The sequence below is a fragment of the Strigops habroptila genome, chromosome 19 (assembly GCF_004027225.2).
Source record: "Strigops habroptila isolate Jane chromosome 19, bStrHab1.2.pri, whole genome shotgun sequence".
Taxonomy (NCBI): Eukaryota; Metazoa; Chordata; class Aves; order Psittaciformes; family Psittacidae; genus Strigops; species Strigops habroptila.
In genome coordinates, this window is record NC_044295.2 from 2,642,500 (window position 1) to 2,656,320 (window position 13,821).

The following is a 13,821-nucleotide window of genomic DNA, read 5'->3' on the forward strand; positions in this document are numbered from 1 at the left end:
ACCCATTTAATTCAAAAAGCCATTTCAGTTATTTGCTTTCACATTAATGTTCCCTGGGTTTGGTGATGGGCTCAGTGCTCAGGACAGACTGCTGTATGCAGCATGTGCTATGGGCAAGGCAGAGGCCCAAATGCTTAAGCCAAGTTCAAGCTTCTTCCCCTCTCTCCCATCAGCCCAAGCACTGCCCCAGCAGGAGACCCTCACAGCATCAGGAGAACTCCCAATGATACACAAAGACAAAAACTGAGCAATAAAAAGATCTATTATTAGGCCTGTTTAGAGGAAGACTGTAAAGCAGAATGAAGAGAGACAAAACGGAGCATAGTGAGTGTCTGTACAGATTTGCATTCCAAAGTCAACATCTGCATATAAACCAGTGTGTTCGGGGCAGTCTCATATTCATGAGCAAAACTGTCATTGTGCTCTTTCATATCCACTCCTAAGGCACTCTCAGACAGGATTCCTGCTCCCAGCTTTCCTTTGAAACAAGGCTTACAAAAGAAAGTGAAAATTTCAAAGAAAATGCAGATTTATTATAAACAAAGTCCATCTCTGTGATACAATGTTTTCCTACTGGCATGTTAGGACCAGCTCAGGATTCCCCTCTGCCCCCCCCCAGCTCTCCACCCTTGTTGCACAAAGAGATCCCAAAAGCATTGAATGGATTACCTAATGGTTTCTTTAAATTGGGTAAAACTTGTAGTACAGGATTAGTAACTCTTGGCTAATTAACAATGTCCTTCCTTATGGCTTACCAGATCCAACAAGCCAGACCTGGCATTTGCAGCATCTGGACAAAATGTGCCCAGGTGTTCTTGAACAGTTTTCTCTGTTATTTAAAGCCATATTCATTTATCACATTTACAGAGCATAACCCCATTGCTGTGATACAAATAATTATTTATTATTTCCAAATCAAAGGGAAGTATCTCTGCTTTGTGCTAGGTTCTGCTTGTGCTAAACTACAAGGAAAGAAGGAAAACCAAAAAATGGACATACTTTATAGAACACACCTGTCCTTAGTTCACATTCCTGAGCAATGCGTTGCCTTTACTCGTGCCCTGGTGTCCCCTCCCGCAGCGGTGGAGATGCACTCCCTGCACTCCCATGTTAGGCCTGGCTACCCTCCCAATGGCACTGGCCAAGCTGTAGCAGAATTCCCCTTCCACACCACTTCCCTGATGGCTTTAACCTTCTCTCACCCCTGCGCCGGTGCATTCTGTACTGGTCAGACCAGCACAGCTCACACTGACCTCACTGTTCGCTCTGTTTGCAAACATCAGCACAGGGCCATGCCTCTAACACATGAAGAAAACCAGACAGTCCTTAGACACACAAACACGAGTTACGCGACATTCTGGTTTCTAAATAAAAGCAGTATTCTATAGCAAAAGTGGGTTGTTTCTGGGGTTTATTCAAGGCTTTAGAATAGAACTGCAGATTTCCTTTCTGTTCCACAGTTTATGATACCATGTCCCCAGCCACATGTTGCCCTGTGTCTAGTGGTTATTCATCATTTCTGAACTTGTGTTCTGGCAGATAAGCTACGCTTTTCTAAATGTATTAGGGTATGTCTGCAGCCTACATAATCACTAATGATACTTATATTTACCACTTGCATGCACTGGTAACATTCTATTCTCATAACACGCTGAGAGATGAAGTTAGGGAGATAATGAAGGGGGGTAGTATTACCATTCCCATTTTATTGCTTGAGAAATTGGAAAAGAGATGACGCAACTTGCTCAAGGCTGCAGAGAAAGTCACTGATAGCGACTAAATGAGACTTCATCACTTCACAGCTTCTACTTACCCAGCTATTAGATAATACAACTTCCCCAAGAGCCATTCTCTAGTTACAGCAACACTTTCTGTACCTGATGGCACAGAAGAGAGAACTTGATGGATTCATTTCCAGTGTGTACTGCCAGCAAGACCCTGCACACCAATCGTGTTCTTCAATGCACATGTGCCAATAGCCCTACTCATCAGTCCATACAGAGCACTGGGCCTGGGTGCCTTTGGCGATGCTGTAGTGTTTGTGAAACTTTAAGAAAGACATGGCACACATGCTCCTTTCCCCTAGTCTCAGATCAGCGTCTTGAAGGAAAGGAAACCTTCAGGAGTGTGATTCTGTATTGCCTGAAAAATAATTTTATTAATTCCTTGTACTAAAACTGATTGAAATTATATTTAATCTATTGCAGTATTAAATATACACAGAAGCGTTGTTTCAACATCGAGGCAGTGACTGACTCAGGTCCAAAGAAACTGCAGTTCTAAAAATCTGAACTATCATAAAAACCAACCCATTCAAGGTGAATATGTACCATTTCCCATAAATGGAATAGGATAACAAAACAGTATCAAGAGAAGAGAATGTCCCTTCTAAGTCTAAGGGAATGATGTAACAATACTCCTGCAAACCAAAAAGCCACAGGAGCTCAGAGTCTATAAAAGGAGGCTGAAACTATCCGCATTCACAAATCGCTGCTTGTAGTTTCACCTGCCATTTAAGGAAGTCCTGCACTAAATAATCCTCCAAGGTGATTTATAACAGACTTGACTGCACTCCAGGACGTGTATGAGTCAGAGCTCATTTCACTTGTAGAAATGGTAAAACTTATTAAGGTGTATTACAATACACAGCTTTGGTAAGTGAATTGTTGATCCCCTGGAAGAAGTCTGCAATGAGGTAATGCCACAGTGGTTTGTGCTATTAATCACACATTCCTTCTGGTGATGTGGCCACACATTGGCAGGTTTCTTTCTTATTTATGAACAAGACATTTCTGTAGAATGCAAAATTTCTGCTTTCTGCTGCCTTGTTAATCCAGGTGCAAAGTTAATGAAGTTGTTTCAGAAGGAGAAGAAAAGAGAATCCAGCATTTATAGCACTGCTAAAACCACTGTTCACATGCTATTATTGAAGGAAAGAGAACAGGTAGAAGAGCCGGTAAAACATTTCACAATGTCCACACCCTGACCTATAAAGGTTTCTACAGTTTTGCTGGGAGATGCCTGGTCCTGTGAATGAATCATTTAGAAAAGGGAAGGATCTATAAACGGGGAGGCAAGGGAAGAATAAGGCTTGAGAGGCCTGCACCCCCCGTCCTCCCCACATCCAGAACTACACACCAAAAGCATCTTAACTATTGACTCTGCTCGTACTTCTGGCTCTGTGAAATGACATGTGAATTTTCATTATGCATTGCTTCCTCAGAATTCCTTCCTCAGTATATTTTTTCATTCCTTTCCAATGTGGATTCTTACAGTATTTTTAACTGTACGACCACAGTGAAATGAGCCTCTTGAGCCACACAATCAGGGACTGGCACAAAAAAATATTTGCCCAAATATCATATTAAACAGAAGCATCAACATCTTACAGTCTGCTGCCCCTGTGACAGCAGCTCACAGCACTAGACATGACCTAATGGTGAAGCAGGTGCATGGCTGCTCCTTCTGGACATATTAATTTGCCTTTTGGAAGTTTGAATATGCATCAGAAGCTTAAAGGCATAAAATCATAACATCAGCTGTGGTGAAAGCACTTTCAATAACTATCTAGACTTCAGGGGTAATTGATTTTTGCTTTCCAACATCCTAGGGACAAGTCAAAAGGACATTTGATAGGCTGTTATTAGGCTCTATAGAAAGCAGTGAAAACGAGGAATATCATTTGAGAAACATGTATGTGAATTGAGAGGAATAATTATTTGGAGCAGGCAGAGAAAAGAAGGAGGAATAAACCGGCTGCAGTAGCTGATAACTCTACAGTGCTTCTCTGGAGCAGACGCTCAGAGTCTGCTGCTCTGAGACACAAAGTCCCCGCAGCGGCTCAGCCCTGCAGCCCGTCAGCACACACACAAGACATTAAAGCATGAAATGCATAAAACAAACACACTGGAAGCAACTCAGTTACCAAGACGTTCAGTGAGTGGACACGTTCCACTGGAAATAATATTGCTGCTATGCAGAAAATAAAACGACATAAAAACAAACCCAAAGAAACCTTTTCTTTCATGTCTAGAGTTTACTGCTTGCTAAAAATTAAGATACTCGAGCATTAGTCATAAAGGAATGGGTATAATTCAAAGGGATAATGCACATTCCTGTCCTAAGAAATTCAGCTTTCAAGATTTAGACAGCTGGATAGTACTTGTTGCCATTGCTCACAAGCTCACTGCCCTACACTAGGCTAAACTCCCGTAATTGCAGCTCGTGGCTGGGAAGAGAAATATTACTTTAAACATTTGGCCACAAGAGTTATGCAAAATATTTTTCTTCTGGATATGAGAGCAGAAAAGTGGGTAATATGTGAAATTCTGTTATGTAATCTGTGAATTTCATTAACCGCGCTCAGGTTCCAGCACGGAGCCTCCCGCTGCAGCAGGTACCACGCGCTGTGAACACGGAACTCTTTCAGCAGGCGTGTGGTGGCCTCTAGTGACAACCAGGCGGATACACACCAGGCCCCGGCGCCGGGGCAGGCGCTGCGGTGCGGCCCTGCTGGTACCTGTGCCCCCTGCGAGGCTCCTAAGACAGCGTCTAACTGGAAATCTGCTCAAGTATTTCTGTAACAGACATTCCCAAAAGCGCACAACCTTCTCAAGGGCAGTACTGAGGTGGATTTTCAGCCTGTTTTCATTCTTGTTCTGTTGCTGGTTGGATACCTGAGCACCTGACACAGATCCTGAAGCTGGGACAGGATCTGCCCTGCCCTGTCCCATATTTCTGCCCAGGCGACTCCTGACAATTTTACCCTGCACATACACCCTTGAAAACTAAATGAGTGTTTCTCCCGGTTCGGGGGTTCCGAGTGTGACCCAAGTCAGGTCCCTGAACACACAAGGTTTGGGTTTTATAAAAGCTAGAGAAAAAAAATGGCCACAAAAGTGAAGACAGGCAGGACCTGCGTGTGACCGTGTCTCCTTTGCTGTGCTATCAGTGGGTGCATATATTTGCACAGGGCCATGAAAATCCTATTTGCTTACTGAATCAGATAAATAGGTAATATTTTCTCACGCATACGGAACTATTCCAGTATTACGGAACTGAGAAAAGCAGGAAGCTGGAATCTTCTGCAGCTTGCTGGCTTTCTCATTCCACCAAGCCCTCAGCTGCACATAACTTTTACACGGGGAAAAGATCTGCCTGGCAGTCTGTTAGACTGTATTAGAGCTGATATTAATGATCCTTTTAGGGGAGAAAAAAGAGAAGGTTCATTTGTATGGCCCGGAGCTGTTGTTGCTGGCACTGAAACGTGATCCTGCTGGAGGAGAGCAGCCGGGACAGGAAAGGCAGCTCCTCACTTTATTTTCAGCCTGTGGCTGGGGAAGGATGTAACCAACCCACATCTTATGCACCACTCTGGGATCTGGAACACTTCTTCAAGTATCACACTATTTGATTTTAAGTTTGTTTTCAGGGCAAAGGATTGTCCTAAGTACTTTTTTTCACTCATTTCGAAAAATGATAATTTTAAATCCGCTATTAGCTCATATCTACATGAAAAATTCACTCAGATTTTCCCCTGAAAGCTCATCTTAAAACTGCTCCCTTGACTGTAAACCAGTTGTCTGGCATAAATCAGGAAGTAACTTCTCACAAGTAAGTTAAGAAGAGGAGGGGAATTTCTCAGACACAGAAATATTGAATACTGAAATATGGCTGGAATATTGAACAACGAATTCCTCTTCCTTCACTGGACACTGTACAGTGGAAGTCTTTTAGGACTGTATTGTCAGAGATCTTTCAGATTCAAATTCTTATAACACAAAATCCAAACTGAGATTAACAACACAGTTACAGCAACGTATAAACGGGCACCGGGTTTCCCTCCTGGGATGGATCATCACTAAAGACTGAACTAAAAGACTTTTCTTTATTTAAATCCTTCAGTCAGCCAAAAGAAAAGCAATGTTCCACCTAAAGGCAGCACAAATGCAGAACCAAAGCCAGGTGTGTCTTTTTTCCTTGAGCTCTCAAGTCTGGTTACCCATGACTGGTTAGTGAAGGTGAGTAATACTAAATGGCACGCACATGTTATCGTAACCCTGCAAGACTTCTTTTTGCTGCTCTCCAAGACACATTAAACTTATGTCTCACAGGTGATATTTCTTCATGAAATCAAACAATTGATTACTGTTGCCATGAATGTTTTATTATCAGTACACACGAACCATTCGCCAAGCACGTCACTGAAGTGTTACACATGATCAGGGACTGGCCTCTGCAGAGCATTCACAACCCAGTTGTGAGTTGGAAACTGCGCTGCTGAACTAAAGCACCAACAAAGGGTTAACGGCACTTCTTCAGCATTGATCAAACCTGCAGATACCAGACGTTTTTAGGTTGCTCAACATCTATTTAAATTACTTACTTTACAACCAGTATCATTTGAGAAAAATAACAGGAAGGCAGCCCATATTCTTGCAGATAATACCTGGGCACAGTCCAGCCTCCAGTGGAGCCGCTGGCTGCTCCCAAGGATGGAGCTGTGAGGAGCCACTTGCCCTCCGCCCATTGAAGCCTTGCCTTGCTCCCAGTTACTGGCACAGGTACAGCCCCTGGTGTGCACTCCTACAGTCACCAGTGATTCATACAACCTGTCATAAAATATTCCATGAAAAAAACGAGCAAAATAAAAAAACAAACCAGGAGCAAAGCCCTCCTCTGGTGTGAATGATGCCTATCCTGGTCTTAGTAATATTCCTGCAAATATTCCAGCTTATTTTTTACAACAGATGCATACACAAAACGCTACGTCCAGAGAAATTGTCATTAAACAATTTGGAGAAGAATACTAAGAAAATTCAGCCCAACTTGGGTGTCTGCATGACACGATTGCTCCGTGTTTCCAGTTGCATTCACCTGGAACACTTTTGCTTAATAGTCAAGAGAATTCTGGAAGGAAAATAATTGTTGAAGGTTCAGCTTGACCTAAAGTAGCAGATACAGAACACAAGGCAAACGTCTGCCCTAATCCTGACTCCACTTCAATTCAGATCACTGTATTGGTGAAGTCAGAGGAAAGTTTAGCAATGTTTAAGTATCAGTGAATTTTATTTCTCTATCAATCTAAAATGTATTTTTATGCTATTCTTACATTTCTAAGTAGTATCCAGCTTCTGTATATTTCAAGCACCTGCATTAATGTACCAACACACGCAGATGGCTTTTGCTATTCAAACTACACAGCTGCTTCTCCATACGGAGCGGGGACATTTGTGAATACACAGATGAGGAATTTGACCCACAAAAACCAATCTTGACTTGTTCACATTTCTAGGCAAACATGAAAGCTGATAACCTTTGCCATTTGCTCAATAAAACAGAAAATGGGATTTTCAAGTGGTGTTTAGTAAAACACCATCAAGGTAACATGGAAGGCAATTTTACTAAATATTAAAAAGACAAAGAAGAATGTTTACTCTTTCATAAAACACTGCCAGAGATGTAAGCAGTGAAATACAGAGCCAAGAAATGTAACTGTAGCAGGATATCTTGCTGTATTCCTCTTGAAGTTTTAGAGATGTAAACTCTTCCCTACTAACATGATCAATTCTTACTCAGTCTGAGTATTGTAATGAACCAAAGATGGTGTTTCTATAGTGACAGGCCAAATGACATGGCTAGTGTACTTTGGTTCCAACTGTCATAAATGTTTTTCACTATCAGTTACACCCAAAGAAGTTCAAGGTCCACAGACAATCCACACAGCATCCTCCTGCAGTAAAGTCCTGCCCTGAACACTGAACACTCTGGCCTGGCACATGCGTGTTCTCAGAAGAACCAAGCACAACAGCTTCACTCTTTGCCTGAATATCCCAGCTTAGGTGTTCTCAGAAACCTAAGGATGCTTCCAGTATAGTTTAATGCCTCCAAAGCTTAGTGTCTCACCAATTTCCTTGCCCCAGGGTTGAAGACCAGTGCATAAAGCAGCTGTGTCCACCAGTACAAGCAATATGTGTTCATTGTTCTACCTGACATTAATAATACACTAAAGTACTGGCAGTGCAATGGAAACTTGTTCTGCTCTAACTTCAGCTGCCCAGGAGGGCTGGAAGGTTGTTATGCTGGAAGCTTGATCTCAACACCTCCCGTCGCTCTGTGGACATCAGTGGCTCATATGTGAACTAAAGTGGGCAGTGAAGATTTCCAATACTCCTGTTCCTATTACTTTATTTATAGACAAAACAATAATCTTTCTGCTTAATTTCAACTGTACTGAAAGCCAGAGTCCATCTGGTAACGGTTTTCTGATACTAAATGAATGCATATTCAATGCAAACTAACTACAGCATTCACCTTCCAATTACAGTTTGAATAGTGGTTTGTGCCTACTAGTAAATGAATTAAAGGGGTAGGTACAGATGCCTCCATTCTAATAATTTATACACTGTCCTAGACTGTCCTGAGGCCCAAACTGTTTCTTACTCAACAGAAATATATTCTTAATTGCACATATAAATATTTTAAGTCTCTTGTCCCACATAGTCAACTCTCATTTTAATTTCCTACATTGCACATGGGTGTAAGAATCTGCTTGTTTGTTCAAAGTGACTATAGAGGGTATGGCTGCAGGTACACTGTTATAAATGATTCAACAGTTTATTTGTGCTTTATCTTTTATTCCAAATGATAACAAAGCAAGCTGAACTACCTGGGTAGTTCTTCTCAAACACAGAGGAACAGCTGAAAACCCCGGTACTTCATACGGAGAGTGGGGGCAATACACTGTGCTGCTTGTGCTGACACCAGTTGCATTGTGTGTCAACAGAGGTGGGGTTTATAGCTATTGTGCTTCCTCTTTGAAACACAGTATAAAGGCTTACAGAGCACACACTGCTCTTCACTGCAGCTGCGCTCTCTCTGTGCGGATTGAGCTGTTCCAGTTTAGAAGACGAAGAACCTCAATGGCATTCTCTACCCGAAGCTCCCAGTGGGGTACAAGCACCCGCTTCCACCCCACAGCACCCAGCGTCAGCGGGCTGACCTCCCGGCAAACAAGCATCCAAAGGATTCAGGCACCCAGCGTCTACGGGGGTGCTGGCGGCTACGGCACCCACATATCCACCAGCACCAGCTACGGGCAAGGCTTGGGGGGTAACTTCCAGTTGAGTATTAGTGACAATGATGTGCTGCTCACTGGCAATGAGAAAGCAACGATGCAAAACCTAAATGACCGTTTGGCTTCGTATCTGGAGAAGGTGCGTTCGCTAGAAAAGGCAAACTCCCAGATTGAAAAGCAGATCAAGGAGTGGTATGAGAAGAACACCACAGATATAAGGCATGACTATAGCTCATACTTCAAAACCATTGAAGAGCTCCAGAATAAGGTAAGATGTCACACAGCCATCTCTAAATCCACGAATTGCAATTATCAGGGAGATAAATAATCATCTATTACAGAGAATGTACTTTCCCAAACTGCAACTCCCTCAAATACAAAAAACAAATGCTTTACTTTGATCAGATACAACTCAGTGACAGATTTTACATAATCTGTAATACCAGATACATGCCTGCAGATGTGAACAATCTCATACAGGAAAAATCTTTGAATTGAAAGGAATTAATTCTATCTGCCTTATGGGATTTACATACTTGAATATAGTTTAGCATCTGTCAATTCCAAAGTGGGTTTTTTTAGAAAAGAATGCCAAATGCTCAGAAAAAAGGAAAGATCACTACTTGAAATGGTGAATTCCTGCTATAAACAATAAAATATCCTTACAGAAATCAGCTGACAGATTTGTCAAACTATGTTTCCAATGAACTTCCTTAAATCTTCCCCTCATACCTTTCACCAGTTCCATTTCCCATCCTTTAAAGGCAGATCCCTTCCAAAGAGCACTTCATCCCAACCATTTTATATACCTACTTTATGACAGGATAATTTGTCTTTTAGAGAGCCCTAATTCCTTCTATGTACTTCAGAGGGAACTCATCTTAAACCTAGAAGACTAACAGACAGCCAAAGTCAAGCAAGATGAAGCCCCCATGCAGTATTTATTTCAGAAATGGATCAAGTGTGCATTTATGTGCAAAGATTCACCACTTTTCAACCATTCCTTTTCAGATTGCTGCTGCACAGCTGGAAAATGCCAGACTTGTTCTGGAGATTGACAATGCCAAACTGGCTACTGATGATTTTAGACTGAAGTAAGTTCCATGGTCATTTCATGAATTCTTTCATGTTTCTCTTATTCATGAAAAAGAAAAAATGTACAGTGAAGGGTGCAGTAGTTACTGATTCATTTACACCAACAGTTGCATTTTCATGCTGACAAAACAAGCCTTATTTTACAGGTATGAGAATGAAGTCCTGCTCAGGCAGAGCGTTGAGAGTGACATTAACGGACTGCTCCGAGTCCGTGATGACTTGACTTTGACAATATCTGACTTGGAGTCCCAGATTGAAAGGATGAATGAAGAACTGATTTTCCTTAAGAAGAACCATGAGGAGGTGAGAGCGGCCGAACACTGTCAGGGATACATTTTGTTTTAAGTGCATATATAAACTCAGCCTCGCTAGGAATAGGAAATCTTCCCAGTTAATCAGAAAGAATATTACATTTATGGTGGGATTCAGCTCCAGATTAGCACATAAAAATGTAGGTACCTATTCAATATTATCTCTGTGAATGGGCCTATGGCTCTTTTATAATCAGCTTCCAACATTCAGGATAGGAAGTTCCCTGTGGCTGATGCTAATACAACCCTCCCTGCTGCAGGACGTTGACAGACTGCGCAAACATGTGGGGAGCTCAGTTAACGTAGAGGTGGACGCTGCTCCAGGCATGGATCTTGCAACTATGATGGAAAATATGAGAAAGCAATATGAAGAAATGGCAGAAAAGAACCGTCAAGAAGCCAAGGAAAGGTTTGAAAAGCAGGTAAGGTCGATGACTTAAACATCAACAAGAGCCCCAGCCGTGCCTAGGTGTGGTTTGCAGTCCCTCTGGTTTTGCGTTTCAGACAGAAGAACTGAACCAGGAAGTAGCAATCAATGTTGAACAGCTGCAAGCCGAGAGGAAAGAAGTCACCAACCGGAGACAGATCTGCCAGGGGCTGGAGCTGGAATTACAGTCCCAGCTTAACATGGTAAATGATAGAGTGTACTTGAAATAAGGACTGTGTTTAGTAGACAGTTACACGGGTAAATATAGAAACTGAGGGGCTTTTCAATCCAAATGTTAGTTTAACACGAAAATGTATCCTCCTGAATTCATCTCTGTTCTCTTCCTCGGCTGTAGAAAAAGGCTTTAGAAGACACTCTGGCTGAAACTGAAGCCCGTTACAATTATCAACTAGCCCAAATACAGGAAACGGTTGCCAATTTAGAGGCCCAACTGAGGCAGCTCCGAGCTGACATGGAGGGGCAGAATAACGAGTACAGCATATTGCTGGACATCAAGACTCGCTTGGAAATGGAGATTGCCACGTACCGCCGGTTGCTGGAAGGAGAGGACATCGGGTGAGGAGACACTCGCACCTCACTTACCGCTTTAGTTACAGCAAAGACAGCAAAGAACATGGCAAACACTGTCTGTAGTCCCAGACAGTGGAAGTGTGAAACCTGCCAGCATTCTGCCTGTTCAGCTGTTCTGGCCATATCTGCATAACCTGAAGTCTCAGCACTGCAGAAACGCGCCTGCACATTAATTTCACCTATAGCTTATACTTAGCAAGTTTTACTTTAACAGAGAAAACTCTTAAACACCCAGTTAAATGTCTTGATGAAAGGACATTACCTGTCCTGATCAAACACACAGCATAGGTACAAGGTTTCTGCAATATGTTAGGTGCCATCTATTTATATTCTTTAATTTATTATTTGAACAGACATTTCCAAGTGGATGTATCTACGGCAGAGGCTGAAAAAGGTATGTCACACCAACTTCCTTATCTTTTGATGGCTGCCTGTTGAAATGTTATGGAACTAAGTAGCCTGATATGAAACAACACAGTTTCAGAGCAAATAATCAAGTGGTGGAATCCTACGTCAAGAAAGCCATCAACTGTATGAACAGATAAACTACAGGGATTATAGAAATCCAGGTTAACAGCAAACATATCCATTCCAGGGTAAGGCAATTCCTAGGTTTTAGGTCTACAACTCTGTGCTAAACAGAAGCAAAACTATCAGGAGGGATAGAGAGATATTCAACACAGTGTCCACTATATTATTTTGGGTAACATGGAGGATGCTCAAAGGAAGAGCATTCATGTTGTGTGTACCCCAAAAGCTGACTTCACAGTAGCTGTGCACTGAAAAGGTGCCTTTATCTATTTTCTCATTGCTGGGATTACTGCAGCGATGTTATTCTGTTAATGGAGATTGCATTGAATTAATTCTCTGTTCAATTTCATTACCAGATTCAAGTAAAATTAAGAAGATCAAGACAATTGTTGAAGAGGTGGTTGATGGCAAGGTTGTCTCCTCTCGGGTCAAGGAGATTGAAGAGAAAATGTAAATGGCACCAGCAGAGAGGAGATGGCCTTGGAGCTTCTCGGGCCTGATGCCAAAACTAGAAGATAAACCTTTATTAAGAATCCAATCTAATCCTCCCTAAAAAACAGAAGGGTTGAAAAGCCAAACTATCAAATCTCAATCTTGTGTGTGTGTGAGTGTTAATAAAAATCAGTACATTACAAAGTACAAGAACTCTTCCCTTGTGTTTTCAGACAGTTCATTTCAGCAGCCGGTGCCTTGAGTTTTCTCACACTTTCAACATACTAATAAATGAAAAGCTTTTAGAAGAGAGCTGCTATTTCTGAGATCTTGATGGACACGCCCTCAAAACTTCAACACAAAACTAAAGGAATTTACCAGATAGAGATGATACACTAAGATGTTAGTTAATTGCAACCCAAAGTTTAGCAATCTGGTTTTTCTTATGTACCAGCACATGTAGATTTGTCAGTGCACCTTTTCTGTACCTGAACTACCATTCAAATGTAATGCAGCTTCACTTTAGTAAAAACTGATTTTTAAATAACCACAAAGTGTCAATTTGCATTTCTTAATAAATTAAAATGAATAAAGAAATTGAAGAAGCCTATTTATTGTTTTTCACTCTCTGTGAATGTTCATATCCCCAGGGGATAGAGCAAGCACAGGTATTTTACCAATAAGACTGTATTTTGCCTTCCAGCAATGAAAGGACCTCGGTTCACCACCTCAGTTCAACCTTCCCACACCTGCACATCCCCTGTCCCGTGCAGGCAGGTCCCTGATGCCTCACCCAGCTCCTCACCCCAAGGACTCCACATTTTCCTCTTGACAACATAAACACAAAACCCTCTTCCCTTTGAAATCTCACCTGCCCAGAGTGTTATTTACTGTACAGAAACACCTGCCAAAGGAAATAATGCTTTGCTTTCACTCTCATGAGTCACTGATACCAGGCTATCAATTCACTTCTACATAAATGCTTTACTTAAACCTTTCATCTACTGCTCATAATACATTTCTGCCCAAAAAAGCACCCATGCTCCGGATGGGGATGAACTGGAAATGGAAACACTTCAGCTGACAAATGCAATGATATAATTAAGCCAGGACAATGAAAAAGCAATTCTCTGTTTACCAAAATGACTTCAAACGAAAGGTATATTGGTTCCGAAGGGTTTCCATGCCTAAACCTGCAAGCAGAAGAGCTGTATTTGAGCTTTAGGTTTATATTATAAAAAGCACAAAATATAGAAATAATTTGCCTGAGTTTGAGATCACAGCAAACTATTCAGAAGGAACAACAGGAAATTCCCAGCTCAGAAGTGTGAACTGTTGGTATGGGCTCTGCATATTGC

General features: G+C 41.8%; 1 protein-coding gene across 1 annotated transcript; it reads left to right on the forward strand.

The window, feature by feature from the left end:
- Positions 1-8,844: 8,844 nt before the first annotated feature.
- Positions 8,845-12,658, forward strand: LOC115617664 (keratin, type I cytoskeletal 20-like). Its single transcript, XM_030508480.1, has 8 exons — positions 8,845-9,344; positions 10,088-10,170; positions 10,318-10,474; positions 10,743-10,904; positions 10,987-11,112; positions 11,265-11,485; positions 11,854-11,894; positions 12,388-12,658. Exons 1-8 carry the CDS (start codon positions 8,922-8,924, stop codon positions 12,483-12,485), a joined length of 1,311 nt encoding a protein of 436 aa, XP_030364340.1. The 5' UTR covers positions 8,845-8,921; the 3' UTR covers positions 12,486-12,658.
- The last annotated feature ends 1,163 nt before the right edge of the window (positions 12,659-13,821 follow it).

Coding starts and splice junctions, on each gene's coding strand:
- LOC115617664 (XM_030508480.1), top strand. CDS start 8,922: ATGGCATTCTCTACCCGAAGCTCCCAGTGGGGTACAAGCACCCGCTTC. Junction 10,171..10,317: donor ACTGATGATTTTAGACTGAA/GTAAGTTCCATG, acceptor CTTATTTTACAG/GTATGAGAATGAAGTCCTGC. Junction 11,486..11,853: donor CTGGAAGGAGAGGACATCGG/GTGAGGAGACAC, acceptor TTATTTGAACAG/ACATTTCCAAGTGGATGTAT.